At 44.8% G+C, this 22,097-nt stretch overlaps 1 protein-coding gene across 1 annotated transcript; it reads left to right on the top strand.

Moving 5' to 3' along the window:
- Nucleotides 1-3,342: 3,342 nt before the first annotated feature.
- On the top strand, nucleotides 3,343-20,980 carry LOC129679126 (acyl-coenzyme A oxidase-like protein). The gene is made up of 7 exons (XM_055610048.1): nucleotides 3,343-3,348; nucleotides 5,344-5,427; nucleotides 9,037-9,123; nucleotides 9,887-9,985; nucleotides 17,959-18,073; nucleotides 18,720-18,806; nucleotides 20,904-20,980. The coding sequence occupies exons 1-7, from the start codon at nucleotides 3,343-3,345 to the stop codon at nucleotides 20,978-20,980; spliced, it is 555 nt and encodes a 184-aa protein (XP_055466023.1).
- The last annotated feature ends 1,117 nt before the right edge of the window (nucleotides 20,981-22,097 follow it).

The raw sequence follows: 22,097 nt of genomic DNA, 5'->3' as shown, positions 1-22,097 counted from the left end.
TACATCACTGGTAGAAGCATACAGTCATTGTTAAAACTCATTTGTCGGGGCAGGGTAGTTGGTTCGGCAGCTAAGAATAGCTGTTACTCTCCCAGGCTCCTGCACCCACCTCAGATGGCTCACCACCCTCTTTACCCCCAGCCCCAAGGGACCTGACCCCAAGGGCCCTTTTCTGGGCTCTGTGGACACTTGCACACAGGTGCCCATAAACACACACACAAAGAGCCACTCACACACTTGCTTTTAAATAAAAATAAATCTTAAAAAAACCATTTGGCCATCTTTTGCAAATTAAATGTAGGCCTCCATTTTAACCTAAGTTAAATTTTGTTCTATAAAATTTATCCCTAAAGATTTACAAAGAGAAATAGACCCCACATTGTATATACAATGTTCATAATGGAAACCTCTTCAGTGCCCATCGGTAGTAGACGAGATGGATTCTGTTTGTAGATGGGGGCTGCTTATGAAGAACAACTCCTGATATTCAAGAATACCATGGATGGCTCATTTGCACAAATAAAGGCAGGTCCAAAAGAGTGTTGTATTAGTTACTTTTCTCTTTATGCCAGAATTACTGACACCATCAGTTTAAGGAAGGGTAAAGTTGCTTTGGCTCACGGTTTGAGAGTACAGCGGGTCAATCATGATTGGAAGTCATGGCAGCCTGAGTTTAATGCAGTTGGCCACACCATTTTTCTCAGTCAGGAAGCTCTCTTTCTCTTTTTAGTTAGCCTGGGACCCTAGCCTGTCAAAGGTGCCATCTACATTCTGAAGGAGCCTTTCTTCAAGTCTGACCTCACTCTGACTGCACGTTTCCGTGGCGATTCTAAGTCTAGTCAATTTGGAAATGACAAATAACGACTACAAAGGCCTATTGTGTGGCCTGCAGTACGTAACAAGATTAGGCCAATTTGGTGGAGGGTGATGGAAGAGAACAGTGATTGCCTGTGGGGCTGGGAATTCGTGCAAGTGGCAATGAGGGCACCTGCTGTAGGGAGAGAAAAGGTTCCATCATCTTGATTATGTGACACTCCTCTATTACAGGTGTTTTTTTGTTTTTTGTTTGTTTGTTTGTTTGTTTTTGTCAGAGTTCATACACTGAAATTGTAAATTTCACTGAATAGAAACTTTATCTTTTTTTTTTTTTTTTTGAGACAGGGTTTCTCTGCATAGCCTTGGCTTCCCTGAACTTGCTTTGTAGATCAGGCTAGCCTCAAACTCACCGAGATCTGCCTGCCTCTGCCTCCCGAGTGCTGGGATTACAGGTGCCCTGTTAGAAACTTTATCTTAGTGATACTTATAGTATAAAGATTGTTGTGGTTGTCACGCTTCTTGTTTGGGGCAGAGGTGACAGAAAGACTAGTTGGGAGTTGCTACAAGTGTAGGTACAGCCTATTTTGGAAAGATATAAGAAGTGATGAAAAAAACATGTTTATAATCCCACGAATCAAGAGGATTAGGAGTCTGAGGTCAATATAGGGTATATCACAGAACAGAGAGGGTGGGGTTGTGGGGAGGAGCAAGAGGAGAGAGAATAGAGAAGAAAGGGAAGGAGAGTGAGTCCTCCATTGCTGTCCTTCTTATTGAACTGGGGTCCTGAACTGAGCCTGGAGTTCACTGATTTGTCTAGACTGGCTGGCCAGTGGGCTGCAGGATCTTTTTATCGTCACTTTTCTCAGGATTGTGGCTACAGACACCTTCTGCGCAGTGAGACACAGTGCCCTTTAGCTCAGGAGCTTGCCTTGCCTGAGTCATTGAGACCCTTTAACTGTGACAGCTTTTCTTTCTAAAATAACACGATGCTCGTACTAACAAAGGATACATATTCATTAAGACTAAAGAGGCCTACTAAACACTAAAACCAGAATGGAGAGGAAACACATATGCTTTCTTCAGGGACTTATACTAGAAAATGAGGACAAGGAATCTCTGCTTAGGACCCTCGATGGGCACGGCAGGGTGCCTGTGGGTACAGAGGGTTCCCTGTGGGCTGTTACCAGCTGAGAAAAGGCAACACAGATGGCACATTTCCAACAGTTCTGAACCTGTTGATTTTTATTGAGGAAATACACACGTCTTTCAGGGACACCTCTGGGTTTACTAGATTTTTTTTTTCTCCCCAGCATTTGTAGCAGAATATCACAGCACAGAGATCTGCTACATAAATGCCCTGAAGGAGAGTGTTTTAGGACAAACTATCTTCCTTCTGTTTGCGACTGAACTTACTAAGTGGATGTGTTTGGTGGTGTGGGTTGCAAGTTTGAATATAATAAAAGTTTGAATATATTATCTCTACATTTGTGAATTCACTATCATTTAAAATGATAAGTTACATGATGGTATAGTCATCGAGTTTCATTTGAATATATCAAGCGTAAATGATGGTAAATGTTGACATAGCAAAAATATTTAAAAAGATGCAGAAAAATACACTGATTAATGATTGATCCTGATCAACATAGACAGTCCAGCTAGTGCTGCCAATTTAACAAGAGGATAAATTTGCCAATAATGAATATTAATTAAACATTTAGCTAGTCAAAGTAAAGGCAAGAACAAGAGAATTTATGTGTATAAATGATGTTAGAAATATATGTCAGCAGCACAGTCCATCAAATCAAAGCCAGTCCAGGTTTCAGAACTTTGATGTGAGTTTTGAAAATGGACCAGCCCAAGTGCACAGTCAAGTTAGCACCAGAGGATGGCAAACACCTCCTGACGTTTCCCATCAGGTCTAATAACAAACATAGCTGTCTCATGTGGAGACTGGGGAAGGGAAGTTATAATAAACAATTTAAAATGCTCCAAGATGCATGAGTTCAACACGTGTGCTTGCAGTTCGTTTCAGACTTGTGAATAAAAATGGTCACAATTGGATGTTACTAATAACAAAATTATATTCCCGTATTGATACTGTGAGTTATCAGAATGAGGAAGGAATAAAACCCTCCACATACGATATTTCCAAGGCATTTACTATCTATCTGTCTGTTTATTATCTATCTATCTATCTATCTATCTATCTATCTATCTATCTATCTATCTATCTATCATCTAGCTGTCTATCTACCTACCTACCTACCTATCTAACAGTTATTTAGAAGCAGGGTTTTTCTATGTAGTCCTGAGTGACGTGGAATGTCTATGCAGACCAGGCTGACCCGGATCTTCCCTCTGCCTCTTGTGTGCTGGGATTTCAGGCATGTGCCACTATGCCCAGGAGATTTGTATACGTTTGATGCTTTGAGTTTACAAAAGCAGAACACGTGGTTGAAGGCAAAGGGATGTTTGTTCATGTGACTACAGACTCAGCAAGATGACATGGGGTGCCTTGACAGGATGATGGTGAGTACTCTCTGGTGGTACAGAATAAGATGGCTCACCAGAGTCCTTAAAAATGAGGGGCAGTGAGAGGAAGCAGCAAGACATTCTTGTAAGGGCTCTGAATTGCTGGTTTCTGACCCCAGTTTTAACACTCAGGTAACTCTGGTTGGGTAAGTCGCTTGATTTCCCTGAACATTTTCCATCTTTTATGTGGGGTCCGGGCTGTTCGCTGTTCGAAGGACCGGTAAAAACAGAGAACACTCGGTCCTTTGAAAAAGTCTGCAGATATCTGCTACAGTTGTTTTTCATTATCTGCTTGTAACGGACTCTTCGGTGCGAGCGCAGGCTGGAGCCATGCAACAGCTTCTATGAGAGCCTGGAGATCCTTTAGAAAATAATCAATACCAGATGTGCTGGTTTGAAGCCACGTTGAGAAGCATACATCTTGACAGCATGCTGTTTGATAAAATTAATAATGGCTGAGAGAAACCCTGTGAAAGCCTGAGGGAGGGGAAATATGGAGTATGTCTAGGAAGAGAGTTGAAGCCAGTGTGGAAAGAGTCATGCAAAGAAGGTTAGTTATCATCCTGCTGCTTATGGGGCGGCACACACACATGAATGTGTGTATAGAAACACACACTAAGACATGTGCACATACTTAAGAAACACATACATGTCCACAAATGTATATAGGAACATACACACATACATACATGGAGGTGCACTTGCAGAATATATGCAAGATAGCTGCGTCCACACCTCAACACACAAATACATGTGTGCACAGACAGGTGCACATCCATGCACACATGAGCCCCTGGTACTAGCTTTGTCGGTGGGGTCTCAAAAGGCCTATGAGGACAACTAGCATGAATTCCAATAATGAATAATTGCAAATTGTCCCCTCAAGGGGCCAGCACCTTCTCAGGAAATGTTTCTTCTGGCTTTTATTGAAGTGTGTGTGTGTGTGTGTGTGTGTGTGTGTGTGTGTGTGTGTGTGTGCGTGTGTGCGCACGCAATGTTGGGTATCTTTCTCTGTCACTTCCCACTGTTGTTTTTGAGACTAAGATCTCTCACTGAACATGGGGCTCAGTAATTTTGCTAGTTTGGCTGGTTAAAGAGCCTCTTGGATCCTCCCGTCTCTGCCTTGCTGGTGCTAGAGTTACAGACACCCGTCGCTGCCCCTGGCTTTTTACACAGGCGCTAAGGACCCAACCTCGGGCCCTCATGCTTGTGCGGCAAGCGCTTTGACCCACCGAGCCATCTCCCAAGTCCTGCTCTAGTTTTAGTGGAGAGCGGTACAGCGCATTGAGCTTTGGACATTGCTGATGTTGTGGATAGGGAGAGAATCAGCAGAGATGAGAGACCAGGACCTCATGGCTTTAAAATCGCAAATCAAACCCAGGGTGGCCTGTGCTTAGAAAGAGAAGAACACGGTTTTTCCTTTATCTAAAATGCTCCCAGATTTTCTAACGTCCTTTCTTCACATCAGTGTTGCTGTGCGAACGCTTGGAGAAGGTAGGCAGGATGTCCTGGCTGCCTGTGCTGCAGGGGAGATGTACTGGGAGGTCAGGGAGGAGCCTCAGGAGCAGAGCACCTGCCCACAGGCCAGAGCACTTGGCTTTCTGCTGTGATAGAAAAGAGGGTGTGGGGGCAGCAGGGAAAGATCCTTGCTTCCAAGCCTGATGACCTGACTTAGATCCTCCCGACCCACATGCAGTAGGAGAGAACTGACTCTTGCAAGTTGGCCTCTGATTTCTGGACACGTGCTGTGTTGTCCATACCCCTAAATGCATGTTAAAAAAAAAAAACCTCAGAAAAAGAAGAGGAGTCCTTGAATACTACACCCAAATGGCAAGAGACTCCGAGGAGCAATGAGGTTACTTCCTAACTTACAATTGCTTTCGTTGTTTCATTGTGAAAGCATTATATATATCACATATTATTTAAAACGTAGGCTTCGAAGATCAGAAGACCATAAGGAGACCTTCACCTTGGGTTTATTAAATTTTTCAGGAAGAAAAAAGAAAGAATTTCCTCAGCCGAAGCCTTGTCCTGGGGGAAGTTCTCGGGACGGTGGATGTGGCCATGTGCGTGAAGGTGAGAGGCGCTGGGCGTCTTACCCTCAGGAACACACGCTCCCTGCGCATGAGGACTGAAAGATACCACGAGCTTTCAGGATAGTTACCGAATGGGTGTCTGTAAAGTGGTCCACATCAGAATGCAGCTTCCTGCTTTCCCCTTTCGCTACCATCATCTGTTCTTTTGACTTTGCTTTTTGTCATGTATTTGCTTTTGAGACAGAGTCTTTCTATGGTCTAGGCTGGCCTTAAACTCCTGCCTCCGTCTCCCACTGCTGGATTACTGGTGCATGTCTGATACTTTTTGCTTGGTTTTGCATATTGTTTTCATTAATACACATATTGTCTATTAATTATTCTTTCTTCCTGCCCCCCCTCTTTTTGAGACAAGGTTTCTTTGTGTAGCATTGGCTGTCCTGGAACTCACTCTGTAGACCAGGCTGGCCTCGAACTCACAGAAATCAATCTGCCCCTGCCTCCTGCGATTAAAGAAATGCACCACCAATGGCCGGCTTCATTTGCCTTACTTTTGTAAAGACAGTACCGTAAATGTCTGTGACTTAACTCTCTTCACATAGATAATCACTGCTGAGCTGGATCTATGTTGTTGCAAGTCGTTGGCTTCATTAATTGAAATATTTGTTATTTTTATGTATGTATTTTATGTATTTCTATGTCTATCATGGAGAGCACTACCTGCTACCTGCTTTCTCATTAGCCTGCTTGGAAGCTGGTTGCATTAGCTACTTTCATGTCACAGTGGCCCAAATACCCACTGGAAACAACGTAAGGAGGAACCATTCTGGCTCATGGTTTCAGCCCAGTATGGCTGGGAAGGCATGGTGAAGAGGGTGAGGCCATCGTGGCAAGAGTGTGTAGCAAATAATGGACATCGCAATGGATCAGGAAGCAAAGAAGTGGACAGGGATAATGCATCCCCAGGACTGGTACTCTTTGGATAACCTTCTGAGATGTGGCGAGGGTGTGTGTGTGTGTGTGTGTGTGTGTGTGTGTGTGTGTGTGCGCGTGTGTGCGCGTGTACTCTTGTACATGCATGTGTGCATGCATATGGAAACCAGAGAATACCTTGGTGTCATTCCTCAGCTGCATTTTTATTATTTTTAATGTATTTGTTGAAAGAGAGAGAAGAGGGGTGGGGGAGGAGGAAGAGAAGGAGAGAGAAAGGAAGAGGAGAGAGAGAGAGAGAGAGAGAGGGAGGGAGAGGAAGAGAGAGAGAGAGAACACCGTGACATGCCTGTGGAAGTCAGAGGACAATGTGCCGGAATCAGTTCTCTCCTTCCACCATGTGGATTCTGGAGATTGAACTCAGGTCATTGGGCTTTGAGCAATACCCACTGGACTATCTCGCTTGCTTTGCTTAGGTACTCTTTTTAAAAAAAACATACAAGACAGGGTCTTTTGCTGGTTTGGAAACCACTGAGTAGGCTAGGTTGGCTGGCCAGTGTGCCCTAGACATCCTCCTATCTGCTCCCCCAACGCTGAGATTATAGACGCAGGTCATGGCACCTGGGGTGTTTTCCTTGTAGGTTCTAGGGACCAAACCCAGGTTCTTGTGGTTACAAGGCAAGCACTTTGCTCAATAAGCCTTCTGACCATCCCAACCAGGAGCCCTCCTTAATTATCTAAATAGGTCGTGGCCCCATTGGTGGACTAAGGTGAGGTCAACCAGCACTCTGCTCTGATGACCAGAATCACCTTCTCATCCTCATGTGTAAGCTAAGGCTCTGCCAAGGTTCATCATTTATCTCTTGAGGCTGTCCTGACTTCAGACGCCAGCTTTAGGCATCTCCAGTGGTAGTCTGCGGAGACTGCTGCCAGCCCTTTCTGGGCATGCTGTGGTAATTGCTTCATACTCCTCCTGATGTTGCAATCATCCTTTCTTTTCTCTAGATTATCAAAAAAGGAAAGAGACAACACCCCAAATAGGACATGTTGAATCCTATTCTTTTTATTTTTTATTAAATGTCTCAGTGTTTTTATTAGATGTCTCAGCTTCTAAATTCTTGCCACAGCTTTGCTCAGTTTGTCTCAAAGCAAATGGGCTTTCTAGTGTTCTGCCCCTAGGAACAGGATAATAGATGGTTTTGATAGCAGTGGGCACAATGTCTTCTAGAAGGGCAATTTGGATAGATGTCCATTTCTTGTCAATTGCAGTATCTCTGTCTCCAGATTTTAGTTTAAGCATCTCCTTCCTGTTCATGTCAACGCCTGCAAGTTCTTGCATCACAGCTAATGGGCTTTCATCCACATGGTAACCCAGCCAAAGGTCCAGTATCTCCTGGAGTCCTTCCTTCTCCTTCCAAATCCAACTTAACAATTTGTCTCCAGAATGTGTACTTCCTTCCATTGACCACCATATTCTGCCATTACCACTACCTGCCATCCTGACTCATTTTTCTGTCTAGAAAAATGTTTGTGCTCCCCAAAGCACTGCTGTAAACACATCAGGCCAGAGGTCACCTGCTCAGGGCCTCCCTGATACTCTTCCTGCACTTGGTCTATCTTGGTCATGTTGTCTGCCATTTGGAGACTGGCTTTGTGAGGGAAAGTTTTCACACTTTACTTGATTGTGTGAGTGGAGGTTCCACAGATTCTATGTATAAGCTGGTCAATTTCCTTTGACAGTGCAGGCTCACTGTGGCCCTAGCTGCTTACTAATGTAGCTAATGAAGGGAAGCTTTTTAAGTGTGAAAAAAAAATTTTCAGTTTTCCCATTCCCAAGGAAGAGGTAAACATTAAAAATCTAGAAGGAAATATGTCATAATGTTTACATTTACCATCAGCCAAAGAAAAAATTCAACTTGTTTTGGTTTGAGTATTGTTATTTAAACTAGACACAGAAAAAAAAATACAGTTTTGGATTGAGTCCATTTTCCAAAAGTTGGGTATAGGTGGCTCATTCAGTTACCAGTGACAGCCCCCCCCCGCCAAAAAAAAGTTCAGTTTAACTTGATTGAGAAAAAAACAGGCTTAATTGCTATAATTTTTAAAATAAGTCCATAGGAGTGTGAGACCTGACTCCTTGAACCTCTTGGCTGTCTTTCCTCAACCCTACCATCCCTACATTGGCTCCATTCACCAGCTTATACACCTGAATCAGCTGCCTCAGGACTCCATTGCTCTCGATTCCACTATGTCTTTGGATGGTTCCATTGAGATTCTTGGAGCAAGATAAGTGAACTTGGTCCATGGTGACCAAGCCAGTTGGCAACATTCCTCTATGGTCTCTGCTTCAATTCCTGTCTCCAGGTTCCTGTCTTAAGTTGCCTGCTTTGGCTTTCCTCCATGATGACTGCAACCTGAAGGCCTGAAGAACCCTGCTGGTCCCCAAGTTGCTTTTCATTGTTATGCTTATCACAGCAGCAGAGAGCAAACTGGAACACCTCTCCTCTTCCTCCTTCTTAAACTCCTGCCTCCTCCTCCCTGTCTTTTCCACCCCCTTCCCTCTTTCCATGTCTGCAGCACCTTGCCAGGACTTAGGAAAGGGCAGATAAAGACATAGCAGTAAAGGGTCCCAAGAGACACCCCTTGAATGGAGTGTGACTGGTAGGTCTAGTTGTTGGTAAGCTGTTGATGTAGCTCGTCATTGTACTGTCCTTGCTTCTAGTGTGGAATCATTCATTTGTTGTTTGGTGGTGCTGTCAACAATCTTGGAAGTCCTGAACATGTTACCAAGTGGTTTCGGCCACTCAAGGTATGATGTTTCCCTTAATAGATTGTATTTTCCCACGGAGAGTTTTTTTAAATCAGTACTTTTTTATGTGAGTGTGTGTTTGAATAATTAAAAAAAAATAAAACTAGAGTTTGCAAAAATCTTATTCTAAACGAGAATTTCAAGACTATCTTTTAAAATGTCATGCTACATCTGTCATATTTTTTTAAAGATTAAAAAATATTTATGTGTGGGGGAGCTGGAGAGATGGCTCTGCAATTAGGAGCACTGGTGGCTCTTTGAGGAAACACAAGTTCAATTCACAACAGTTGCGTAGGAGCAGCTCACAACTGTCTCTATTCTGAGACCCTCACATAGACTTACATGCAACATGCAAGAAATAAAAATGATTAAGTTAAAAACCATACATGTGTATAGATAGATGTTTTGACTCAAGGTATGTCTGTCCACCACATGAGTGCCTGGTGCCCTCAGAGACCAGAAGAGGGTGTTGGATTCCCTGGAACTAGAGTTATGGATGGTTATGGAGTTATGGAGCCATTGCGTGGGTGCTGGGAACTGAACCCGGGTCCCCTGCAAAAGCAACAAGTGCTCTAAACCACCGAGCCATCTTTCCAGCTTCATCTGTTATAATCCTAAACTCACAACCGAGGTCAACAGACTAAATTGTTATGATTGTCCCCGGCTTTCATCTCCTTCTCTTGCTGTATTGTTAATGGCCAGAGGTCTTCAGTTAGAGACCGTCTGACCGACTAACACTCTTTTACTATCTCGTGAACCTCAGGAGCAGAAGTATACAGGGATGTTTGCAATGACTGAGAAGGGTCATGGGAGCAACGTGAGAGGGATCCAGACTGAGGCCATCTTTGACAGTGACAATCAGGTGAGGAGTCTGGTCCCTGTTTCGTGGTTCAGTGCAACAGGGGAGCAGTGCAGACCACCCTATCTTTCCTGAGCCTGGCTTCATATCCTCTGCATGTTTTCTGGTGAGAACCTTAGGCTCAGAACAGCATCTGATTGTTTTAGAGGCGGATGTGAGCGCAGGCCTTTGAGAGCAATGGCAGCCAAACTTAAATATTCCCTGCCACCGGTGGGACACTACCTCAAGCTCTGTAATGTCCTCTTTAGTCTTTCCCTGTGACATTTCCATGGGAACAGTACTAGCCAGGCTGCTGTTCTTTCCAATAGTAGTGTATAAAGAAGGGAGGCGGTGCCTTTGCTGCTTCTGTCTGTTGCACACAGCAGCACACCCAGAGCCGAGGCTTCCGGATCAGGAGTTAAGTCCTCTCTCTGTGCTGGTACAGTTGTCCCGCCAATTCCATGGGGTGTTATTACTTTAGGAACCTCTGAGAAGTCTAAAATACATGGACACTCAACTTCCTTATATAAGTAGCACAGTGTTTGTGTAGGACCTTCCATGCCCTCCTGTATGCCTTACATCATTTTTTTTTTTAATAGAAGAATTTTAATTCAGAACATACCCGCTCTGGCAAGAGGTCACATCCAAAGACCTTTTAGGTCTCTGTGATGTGGCTGGAATACAAGCACACCTTTAATCCAGGAGATAGAAGCAAGCAGGTCTGAGTTCAAGGCTAGCCTGGCATAGAACAAGGAGCAGGTAAAGAAAAGCTGAGGTGTAGGCGTGGCGGTACGTGTCCTTAATCCCAGAAAATGAAGGTAAGGTTAGTTTGCAGAAGGAACCGCCATGTTTGAAAGTGATGTCTAATTGAGTGGCAGAAAAAGTGACAAATCAGAGATTTGACAGAATAGGATATGCCTAACTCTCACAAGAAGTGAGGAAAGGAAAGCCACTTAAGGGACAATGGAGAGAGAGAGAGGAGGGGGGAAAGGGGAAGAAGAAAAGAAAATGGGAGAGGCAGTTTTACTGAGACAGTAATAGAGAGACAAGTTGCAGAGAGAGAGAGAGAGAGAGAGAGAAAACTCAGGTAAAGATAGAATGAGCCAGACAACGAGAAGGAACCAGAGAATAGAGCAGATTGCTGGAGTTAGTTAGAGGCCAAGCAGAGACAATTCAGGGGCTGAGAGAAAAGCCAGATTGAATAAATCAGCTGGGAGAGGAGTTTGAGCCAGAACAGCTGAGTTGAATCAGCCAGCCTAGAACTCAGGAAGAACAAGAGAGGGTGAGCTTATTCAGCAGGAAGTCTCAGAGGCTGAAAACATTCTAGGCCTAGGTTAGATTGTATGGAGGCTGGAAGCTTCCAGGACCAGGCCTAGGTTAAGAGACAGGCAATAATCCTCTGAGACAACAATTGAAACAGGTGAATAAAAGTTTCTTTTACAGTTTTTGATGACTTCTAGTATCTAATATAACGGTGATGTTATATATCTGTTAAAGTATATCATTCTTTAAATGATAAGAAAACAATGTCTGTAGGTAGTCAGCATAGGTGTATTTCATCTAGTGATGTGGGATTCATGGGGATAGAGGGCCAATTAATTGTCTCCTGCAGTAGTTTTGTGTGTGTGAGTGTGTGTGTGTGTGTGTGTGTGTGTGTACACATGTACCCGTGCATATGGAGAACACATGAAGATGTCCCACTCTATCACCCTCCACCTTATTCCCTTGAGACAGTGTCTCTCACTGAATCTGGGTGGAACTAGGCTAGCAGCCAGGATCCTGTCTCTGCCCCAACACAGTTTGGGGTTGCAGGCACGTAAAGCCACACCAGGCCTTTTACCTCGGTCTTGGGGCCTTGAACTCGGGTCCTCACATTTGAGTATCTTGCGTTCCTTCCCACTGAGCTGTCTCCCAGCCCTATGTGGTGCCCTCACCCACGCCTCGCTTGGTGGCAAATGCTTCTAACCACTGAGCCATCTCGCCATCCCTCTTTTTCCTTATTAATTAAACAAACATGTTGGTCAAGACCTTTTCACCCTGATGCCTTGCTCCATAATGGACTACAACCAAAGCAACCTGGAAGCTCTTCTTTGTAGCTCTTTACCGCCACACTCCTCCCCTGAACAGTGGCTCTCTTTAAAGCCACTGTTGATTTATCTTATCCTCCTTTGTGGTTTCTTATTTGGTCCTGGGTATGCCTAAAGATTACAAAGGGTTCAGTGAATTCTGATGTATGTAGCCATGTTTGTGAGTGGGGTGGGGCGAGGGCATTGTGTGGCATCTGTCCATCTGGCTCTATTCTCCCATCTGCTCTGAGTTTGCGCCTATGAATCAGGAATTTTTAACGCAAGTTTCCTTGACTGGCGAATCCCCATTGGATGAGTGGCCAGTGTTTAGAATAGCATGTTCAGGCGACAGTTGTCTCAGAGGATGGCTTTCCCCTGCCCTGACGCTCATTCTCCACAGCACTCAGTGATACCCCAGGTCATTATGAGCAAGGGCTGTGCTGGGCCATGCTGTCCCAGCTTCCTTTGTATGTGATGGGAATTCCTTCCCATCAGTGCTCCCTTGAAATAGGTTAAGCAGTCCCTGCTAGTTGAGAATTCAAGTGGTAAGAGGCACTACACTAAGCTCTGAGATAACCGGCCAATGAACTGCTGTTGTCCCTGTCTCACAGACAGGGAAGCTGAGGCTCACGGAGGTTAGGAACCTGACCATATTGACAGAGTTCAAGAATCTTGGGCTGAAACAGAACTGCCCTTATGAGCGTAGCTTTGCCAATAGCGATAGTTTATTGACCTGACATCTTGTAAGTTTTGGCTGGCCAGTTTTTTTTTCCCCAAGCTGTGATATTGAGATGACCTTGCAATCATTACTGTGAGGGAAAAAAATCACCCATGGTTCTTACTTGCTTCTTCTTACAGTTTTTTCAACAAAATATAATTTCTTGCATTGGTCCCATTTTCCCCAAACAGCATAAGTGATCTTGGTACCTGATGGGGCTCTCCTCAGATGAGGAGAATGGTGGGCACTGTCTCTCCGGTGGGGGGGACTCATAAACTCCCACCAGGAGGGACACAGGATGGGTTGGGGTGACTGCTACAGGGGTGGTGACTTTCTCCGTTGGTTTCACATTTCTCCTTCATTTCCCTTTGAGAGTGTGCAGCATTTCAAATGAACCTTTTTCTCTCCCCCTTTATTTTGTTTTTGGTTATTTTTTAATTTATTACAATTTATTCATTTTGTATCCCAGTTGTAGCCCCCTCCCTCGTCCCCTCCCAATCCCACTCTTCCTCTCTCTCTCTCTCTCTCTCTCTCTCTCTCTCTCTCTTCTCCCATGCCCCTCCCCCAGTCCACTGATAGGAGAGGTCCTCCTCCCTTCCCTCTGACCTTAACCTATCAGGTCTCATCAGGACTGACTGCACTGTCTTCCTCTGTGGCCTGGTAAGGCTGCTCCCCACTTCATTGGGAGGTGATCAAAGAGTCAGCCGCTGAGTTCATGTCAGAGACAGCCTCTGTTCCCATTACTAGGGTACCCACTTGGAGACTGAGCTGCCATGAGCTACATCTGTGCAGGGGTTCTAGGTTATCTCCATGCATGGTCCTTGTTTGGAGTATCAGTCTCAGAAAAGACCTCTGTGCCCAGATTATTTTGGTTCTGTTGCTCCCCTTGTGGAGCTCCTGTCCCCTCCAGGTCTTTCTATCTCCTCTTTCTTTCAGAAGATTCCCTGAACTCTGCCCAAAGTTTGGCTATGAATCTCAGCATAGTTTTGATACCCTGCTGGGTAGAGTCTTTCAGAGGCCCTCTGTGATAGGCTCCTGTCCTGTTCCCTGTTTTCTCCCTCTTCTGATGTCCATCCCATTTGTCTTTCTGAATGAGGGTTGAACATCTTATCCAGAGTTCTCCTTCTTGCTTATCTTCTTTAGGTGTATAGATTTTAGTATGTTTATCCTATATTATATGTCTAATACACACTTATAAGTGAGTATATACCCTGTATGTCTTTCTGCTTCTGGGATACCTCGCTCAGGATGATCTTTCCTAGTTCCTACCATTTGCCTGCAAATTTCATGATTTCCTTGTTTTTCATTGCTGAGTAGTATTCCATTGTGTAAATGTACCACAATTTCTGTATTCATTCCTCAGTTGAGGGACATCTGGGTTGTTTCCATATTCTGGCTATTAGGAATAAAGCTGATATGAACATGGTTGAGTAAATGTCCTTGTTGTACACTTGAGCATATTTTGTATATATGCCTAGGAGTGGTATAGCTGGGTCTTGAGGAAGCACTATTCCTAATTGTCTGAGAAAGCGCCAGATTGATTTCCAAAGTGATTGTACAAGTTTGCATTCCCACCAGCAATGGAGGAGGGTTCCCCTTTCTCCACAACCTCTCCAGCATGTGTTGTCATTTGAGTTTTTGCTCTAGGCCATTCTGATGGGTGTAAGGTGAAATCTCAGGGTCGTTTTGATGTACATTTCACTGATGACTAAGGATGTTGAACATAGCTTAAGTGTTTCTCTCCCATTCTATATTCCTTTGTTGAGAATTCTCTGTTTAGCTCTGTACCCCAGTTTTTAAAATTGGATTATTTTATTTGTTGCTGTTTAGCTTCTTGAGTTCCTTATATATTCTGGATATTAGCCCTCTGTCAGATACAGGATTGGTGAAGATGCTTTCACAGTCTGTAGGCTGTCGTTTTGTTCTGATGACAGTGTTCTTTGCTTTACAGAAGTGTTTCAGTTTCATGAGGTCCCATTTATTGATTGTTGATCTTAGAGCCTGAGTTATTGGTGTTCTGTTCAGGAAGTCTCCTGTGCCAATGAGTTTAAGGCTTTCCCCACTTTTTCTTCACAGGTTTAGTGTGTTTGGTTTTATGTTGAGGTCTTTGATCCACTTGGACTTTACTTTTGTGCAGGATTTGCATTCTTCTGCATGTAGATATCCAGTAAGACCAGCATCATTTGTTGAAGATGCTATGGTTTTGACTCCTTTATCAAAAATCATGTGTCCCTAGGAGTGTGGGTTTACTTCTGGGTTTTTCTATTCAAGTCCATTGATCCACCAGCCTGTTACTATGCCAGTACCATGCAGTTTTCATTACTGTTGCTCTGTTGTACAGCTTGAGGACAGCCTTGTTTTCATTGGTAGGGGAATAGAGTAACCAGTGCTGTGGCTAGCTGTGAGGTAAGAGAGCGTTTTATTTTCATCCTCTATGTTAACCAGCAAACCCTGGTGAGATTTTGGCCAAAGCTTTTTACATTTTTTATTTTCTTATTTTACATTGATTGAGTGATTGCACAGGCACACCTGTCTGTACACACTCATGCCCTACAGCACTTATGTGGAGGTTAGAGGACAGCTTGCCAGAGGGGTCTGTTCTCTCCTTTCTACCATGTGATTCCTACCAGGAATAAAATTCAGGTCATTAGGCTTTGAAACAAGTGACTTTAATTGCTGAGCCATCTGACTGGACCCTTTTACTGAATTTTGAATTTTTTTTATTTTACATTATGTACCTGTTTGTGGGCATGTGTACAATGTGATTGTAGGCACCCTCAGAGCCCAGGCATGTGGGCCCCCTGGAGCTGGAGTTAGAGGAGGTAGCGAGCTGCCTGACCGTGGGTGCTGAGACCTGAACTCAGTCCTTTGTAAGCGCAGAGCATGTTCTGAAGCACAGAGCCATCTCTTCAGCCCTCTACTTTTCTCTTTTTTTTTAAAATTTAATTTAATTTAAGTTTTTTACATGTCTTAGTGTTTGCAAGTCTGACCATTTTGTGGGTCTTCACCAAGTAATCATAATTGTAACCAGCACACATGCTGGGCATTGTTTAGATTAGTTTTAACTCTGGCATTTTGGCTGATACAAACTTTCCATGTCAAGCTTCTTGCCAGAAGTGACAAACCTCTTCCTGGGATGTATCACATGTGTACAGGACGGGGCGGCCTCCTGTCGCCTCCCCTGGCAGCCCTGGGTTTCCAGGGCCCTCTTCTCCCTCCCCCTCATGCACACAGGTTGTTTTGTTGTTCTTGCCTCTTGCAAGCAGCCTTGAGTTGCTCCTTCTTTCAGAAGCCCTGGCTGGCCAGATAAGCCAAGGAAAATCTCGAGAGACTTCTCTTAAAATGATTCCACTCGTCCGTGTATTTTTTTTTTCTGAAAAGCCCCTGCACATGTTAAAGGTTTTCCCACACAAACTTATGTTAGAGATTGTTTTCTTAGGCCTCAAGACTGTATTTCTTGGCCCAAAGGGAAAGCACAGTCTATACACTTTATAATCTGAAATCTGAGATAATCCTTGTGTGACCAAGAGCATGTTGGTTTAGCTGAATCATATCTTCTACATTGTCAACTCCAATTAATTGGCTAGTTTAGTTTTCTGCCATTTCCTCTGGTCCCCTGACCTGTCGTAGGTACCTTGTACTCAATCAAGGTATTTGGTAAATACCTTCTAGTGAGAGGTTTAAGGGTGACCGAAGTGGTGAGCAAGACTGGAAAGATCTAAGTCTTCAAGGCAATATTTCCACTGGGACATTGGTATTGGTTTTCAGACAGTAGGAAAGAGAAGCCTGGGTCTGAGCAGAGACTGGAAATGAACCCTGCTTGCTGTCCATGTTTCTTCAGACCAGGGTTAGTTTCAGGGTGCTTGGGGCTGGAATCCTTGGCTATGTTACGGAGACAAACTGCGCAGGCCATTCTAAGATTTCCTCAGAAGACAGAGTCCTTTACAAGTGTTTCTGGGCTAAGGGCTTGGGCACATGACTCTTGTCCAAAAACTTGGGAGTATTTGTTGTAATCACTGACTAGCAAAATGTTCACAGGAGTTTGCCCTCTACCCTTGCAACCTCCCCACCCAAACAACACAAACACACCAACACATAGAAAAAAATCTCATCATGGAAGCTGTAGTATGTCATAGCATGTTCCGCAATATATCCCTCTGCCCACGCATCTTCTAGTGAATGTTCATTGCAATGAGTCATTGGTCTGGTTTGAGGTCTCTGGCTTCTGTGACACCATCAATATTGGCCCCTCACCAGAACTCCTGGTTATCCTGTTGCTGCCCTGTGTCCTCAAGATCCTGCGGCTTTGGATCCGCAGGGCCAGCCCTTTCACGACCCCCAACAGCTCACAGATAATGCAGATTTGAGAGTGGGCCAATATAAAGTCCTGGATGTGGGCCTGGGTGGTAGCTGGGCTGGTCAGCCGGCTGCCCCACCAGGATGAACTCTCCAGCACTGTACCTGCTAGGCCACCCAATGCTGCCACCTGCAGGAGGCAGGGTCAGCTCTACTGCTCTCATGTCCTGGGGGCTCAGCTCACCCACACTCACGCTTCCAGAGCCAGACCCACTGTGCTGCTCAGTCAAATCTCGGGGCTCACTCTTCCAAGTTCTGCAGCAGGTGAGGGGGTGGGCCAGCTCTCCTACTCTCCTACCCTCGGGGCTGGCTTACCTGTGCCTTTGCCATCAGGGTCAGGTCCACTGTATTGTCCAGGCGAGGTGCATTCCCCGCTCGCTCTCCTACCAGTGAGGGGCAAGGACAGCTTATCCGCTTTTATGACCCCAGGGCCAGCTCTGGAGACTGCCACAAGTTGCATGGGGCAAGATGGGGGAGGACATCACTCCATCCCCCAACCCCCCACCTCACAGCAGACAAGTGGCAGGGCCAGCTGTCCCTTGCTCTTGCCCTTGGGGCTGATTCAACCTCGCTCACTCTGTCAGGGTCAGCTCTACTGTGCTGCTCAGACAAGGAGCAGGCAAGGTGCATTTTACACTAACCCCCACCCCCCACTTTCCAGTCAACCTTCAAATCAAAGGTGGAGGTGATGTATGTTCATGAAGTGACAGAACAACACAAAGCTATGACAGTGGCTTTCCAGGAGCCCCCAAATCTTCTTTACGATGCAGATCCGCTGTATGCTATTCGCTGGGGTGAACTAGGGGGGAAAGGAGCCACATGGAGGCAAACACTCTGCGGCTTACTCTTCCGCGCAGGAGTTCGTGATTGACACGCCGTGTGAAAGTGCACAGAAGATGTACATCGGCAACGCCATGCACGGGAACTATGCTGCCGTCTTTGCCCAGCTCATCACTGAGGGAAGGTCTCAAGGTTTGTTGCCAGCATGAACGACCTGAAGAGTTCTCTTTGCTATTGCTGTTTTCCCATTAGTTTTTTTTTTTTTTAAAGAAAATGTGCTTCATTTTATCTTGCAAAAAAAATGCATTGCTAATTTTATCTTCTATAGAAAAGAGATTATCGGGTTTGTTACTACCTGTTGATATTACTCACTATTGTGTGCCGTGCATAGAACTCAAGGATTTGGAGAGTCAAATAAGGTCATACTGCCCGAGGGAAGGCATGAAGTTTTATTCTTTTCTTTTTCTCTTTCTTTTTCGAGACAGGGCCTTTCTGTGTAGCCTTTGCTATCCTAGAACTCTCTATGGTAGACCAGGCTAGCCTCAAACTTAGAGGGATCCACCTGCCTCTGCCTCCCAAATGTTGGGATTAAAGACGCAGGTCATCGTGGTCAACTCGGAGGTTTGTTCTTTACAGGGGTGAGTCTAGGGCCAGGTATGGTAGCTCGCTTCTATAATTCCAAAGCTTGGAAGGCAGAGGCAGGAGGACCAATTTAAATTAGAGGCCACCTTGGCCTATGTGGTGAGTTCTAGGCTGTGTACCATACACAGTGAGGCTCTGTCTCAACAACAGTGAAAAGGGGAGAGCCTAATTAGGTCTGTTTCTGTGCCTTCCTTAGGACCTCACTGCTTCATCGTTCCCATCAGGGATGAAAATGGAAACGTGTACCCAGGAGTGACAGCTATTGATATGATGCACAAAGAAGGTGAGGCCTCAGGGTGACCCCCCTCCCCGCCCGTGGTTATTTCTGCCTGTTGTGTGCTCTCCGGCCCCCACCGCAGCCAAGGAGAATCTAACCACCTTCATTTCCAGGGGACTGTGGCCGTGGGCCACACTTCCAGGAGACTGTGCATTGGTGTGTTGCTGTCTCCCAGCTTCTTGACTGCTTGGCGACAGGGAGGCTGTGTCTCTAGTGCTTTAGTGTCTCTCTTCTTGGACTTCAGGCAGGCTGCAGCTCTCTGGCACCTCTTCACCTCCACTGATGCTTGTGTCTAGGCAACGCCTGGCGAGCCTCTGTAACCCAACTGGGTCCTCACAGTATTGGAGGGTAGAGATCTGCCACAGCTGAAGCCTTCTGACAGGGGCAATGGAAGGTTCTGGTCCAGGACACTTGCCTCTGCGTGTGAATGCCATCTTCACGTGTTGTGGATTATTAATATTTATTATTGATTTATCTTTTAGTTAAGTAGCAGTTATTCCTAAACTAGCTGTACACCCAAATCACCACACGGAGACTAAGATTTATTTAATTAACCTAGAGTACAATGCTGGGCAATAGTTACTCCATCCTAAACCTCCAAGCCCTCCTAGTTTCCTACCATTCAGATTTCACCCATTATACTTGCTTTTAGTGATATCTTGGGTCTGGTTCATCTCTCCTCCTGGTTCCAAGTTGTCTCCTGCTGATCTCTCCTCCCAACTCCCTCCCACTCGCTTCCTTCTCCCACCTTATTCTCTCCACTGCACAGCATTGGCTGGTTGTTTAATTGACAATTACAGAGAACAAATGGTGACATGTTTACACAAACCTGAGACAGCTGATGCTTGAGAGAAATCATCATTTGAATGAAACAAGGATAAATTGTATACATTCCACAAGAACATTACATTCACATGAACAGTCTCCCTGTTCTCACATCTGCCTCTGGGGTTCTCCTTCTTGTAAGGACTCCCACCAATTCTATTGGGGTTCCACCTTAATGACTTTATTTTAATTTTATTACCCCTGTAATGCCTCTATTTCTAAACAAGGTCATATTACAGATACTGGGCTTAGGACTTCAATCTATGAATAGGGTAGGGGAGGACACAATTTATCCCGTAGCGTTCAGTGAGACCAAGCTTCCAAGGTGAAGCTAGCTAAAGAAAGGAACATAGGCGGTCAGATAAAAGAGAAAAGAAAGAGAATAAGGGGTAGGGGAGACACACTGGACAGTTAGGGCATAACCTCATCCCACCCTTAGCATAGTCAAGCACAGCTGCCAAGTGTGACCTGAAAGCACACTGCTGAGAGCCGAGGGACAGGCCAGTGCTTATGAAGTCACGCTGCATGTGGGGAACACTGGCAACTGCAGAAAGCCTGCACTGGGTTTTCCCATGTCTCCTGTCACTTTCACTAGTTCATCCTGTGCCTGAGGAGGAAGCACAGAACAGGAGGAAGCATGAGCTGTGTGGGGGCGGAGGCTGGCGTCTCTGTCTTCAGCAGTCCACGCTCTCTCCTGCCTGGACACTCCCTTTTAACTTTTATTCACTTATGTAGTTTTACAGTTTATTTTATGTGCGTGACTGCACGTACATCTGTGCACCACATACATGTTTGGTGCTCAGGGAAGTCAGAAGGAAGCGTCAGTCTCCTGGAACTGATGGTTGTGAGCCACTGTGCAGGGTCCCAGAACTCAACCTGGGTCTTCTGCAAGAGCAACCAGTGCTCTTAACCACTGTGATATCTCCCCAGACCCTGAACTCACTCCTTTTAATGACGTTTGCTTCTGGGGAGGGAAATGTGCCCCCACCTGACCTTGATCCTGAGCCCTGAGCATACTGTGGGCTGAAAACAAGGAAAATAACTTCATTGTCTTCCATTCTCCTTCAGGGTGGGGGTTAGGGATGGGCCAGGTGTGTCTGAGCCAGCTCGCCCTCTAGAACAAACAGACAACACCCTTACTCTGCCCCCCAAAAAAAGAGCATCCACAGTTCTGGAAATGTTTAAAGTTTATGTTTTAGGCCAAGAAGTAGCTGATCCCATCTTTGGGGTGATGCATAGCTTTCCCTTGCATCTGCATTTTAATTCTGTTCCCTCCAGGTCTGAACGGTGTGGATAATGGAATTTTGATATTTAACAAGGTTCGGATTCCACGGGAGAACCTGCTGGATAAGTGAGTAGTTTTCTCCTTAATGTCTTCATAGATGATCTACTTGTTTCCTCAAAAGAGGACTGTAGGTTTTAGATCTCACAGATTGCAGTGTTTCCATAGCTAACTGGAAAAGATAGGTAAGGAAACAGAAAATTTTAAATGCTTCACTATGACATTGACCAGATGTAATGATTGTTACAGTTTAATGGATGTTTCTAGACTTTTCTCTATGCCAATATATGTAAAAAAAAAAAAAAAAGGAGATCTACATTAGAATTTTAGCATAGAATATCCACTTATAGATCTGTAATTTTCATCTAACATTACATATCAAATGCACCATAGTACCCTGCTAAATAGTCTATAAATTATGTACCCAATCCCTTGCTGTTGGATATTTAATTCCTTTTATTTTAGTAATGATAAACAAACTGACGTGTAATACTTGCCCCCCTGTGGGTGTGAAAAGTTAAGATACCATCTTTCAGTGTTAATCAAAACACATCATACACATGCATAAAATTCTCAAAGAAAAAATAAAAATATTATGTCAAAAAATTGCCTTTCAGCAGGGAAGATTCTTAAAGCCATCGTCACTTCGAAGGAAAATGCCCAGGCATTCACAGAGTGGTCAGTACGACTCAAACAGTGAAGCAAAGGTTTCTTTCTCTAGTGTGAGCCATGGATGGCAGTCTGTAGGCATATCTTTTAGCTTTCTTATTTGGGTTTTTGTATCTTCCACCCTTCACCACCCCAATCCCTTCCAAACTCCTAACACTAGGTAGGCAAGAAAGAAGGTTAAAGGGGAAAGGGGATGTAGACCTCTTTAAATTACTTCCTGCTGATTAGGTTCATTGGGTTCCTAGGGGCAAGTCCAAATATCCAGCAATCCAGCAGTCCACCAATCCAGCAATCCAGTAACAGAAAGGCAGGGATCCAGCAATAGCAAATACAGAAACCAACAGCAGCAGAGAGCAGCAGCAGCATATGCTGTAGGCCCTCTCACTGCTCTCCCTTTTATCCCCTCTCAAGAGTTCCCAGAATTAAACTATCTGCAGGCTGACAAAGATCATGCCCCTGTCAGAGCATGAGGCACATTATAGTCAGCTGCTTCGGACAATCTGAAGCAGCCCCATACACAC

Source organism: Psammomys obesus, unplaced genomic scaffold (assembly GCF_907164565.1).
Source record: "Psammomys obesus unplaced genomic scaffold, mPsaObe1.curated_primary_1811, whole genome shotgun sequence".
NCBI lineage: Eukaryota > Metazoa > Chordata > Mammalia > Rodentia > Muridae > Psammomys > Psammomys obesus.
The sequence above is the reverse complement of the archived record's forward strand: the minus strand, read 5'-3'. Positions and strand labels throughout refer to the sequence as shown.

Excerpts from the sequence above, each read along its gene's own strand:
- LOC129679126 (XM_055610048.1), top strand. Across the intron at positions 5,428-9,036 it reads ATGTGGCCATGTGCGTGAAG|TGTGGAATCATTCATTTGTT; the intron begins GTGAGAGGCGCT and ends CCTTGCTTCTAG. Across the intron at positions 18,074-18,719 it reads CACTGAGGGAAGGTCTCAAG|GACCTCACTGCTTCATCGTT; the intron begins GTTTGTTGCCAG and ends TGCCTTCCTTAG.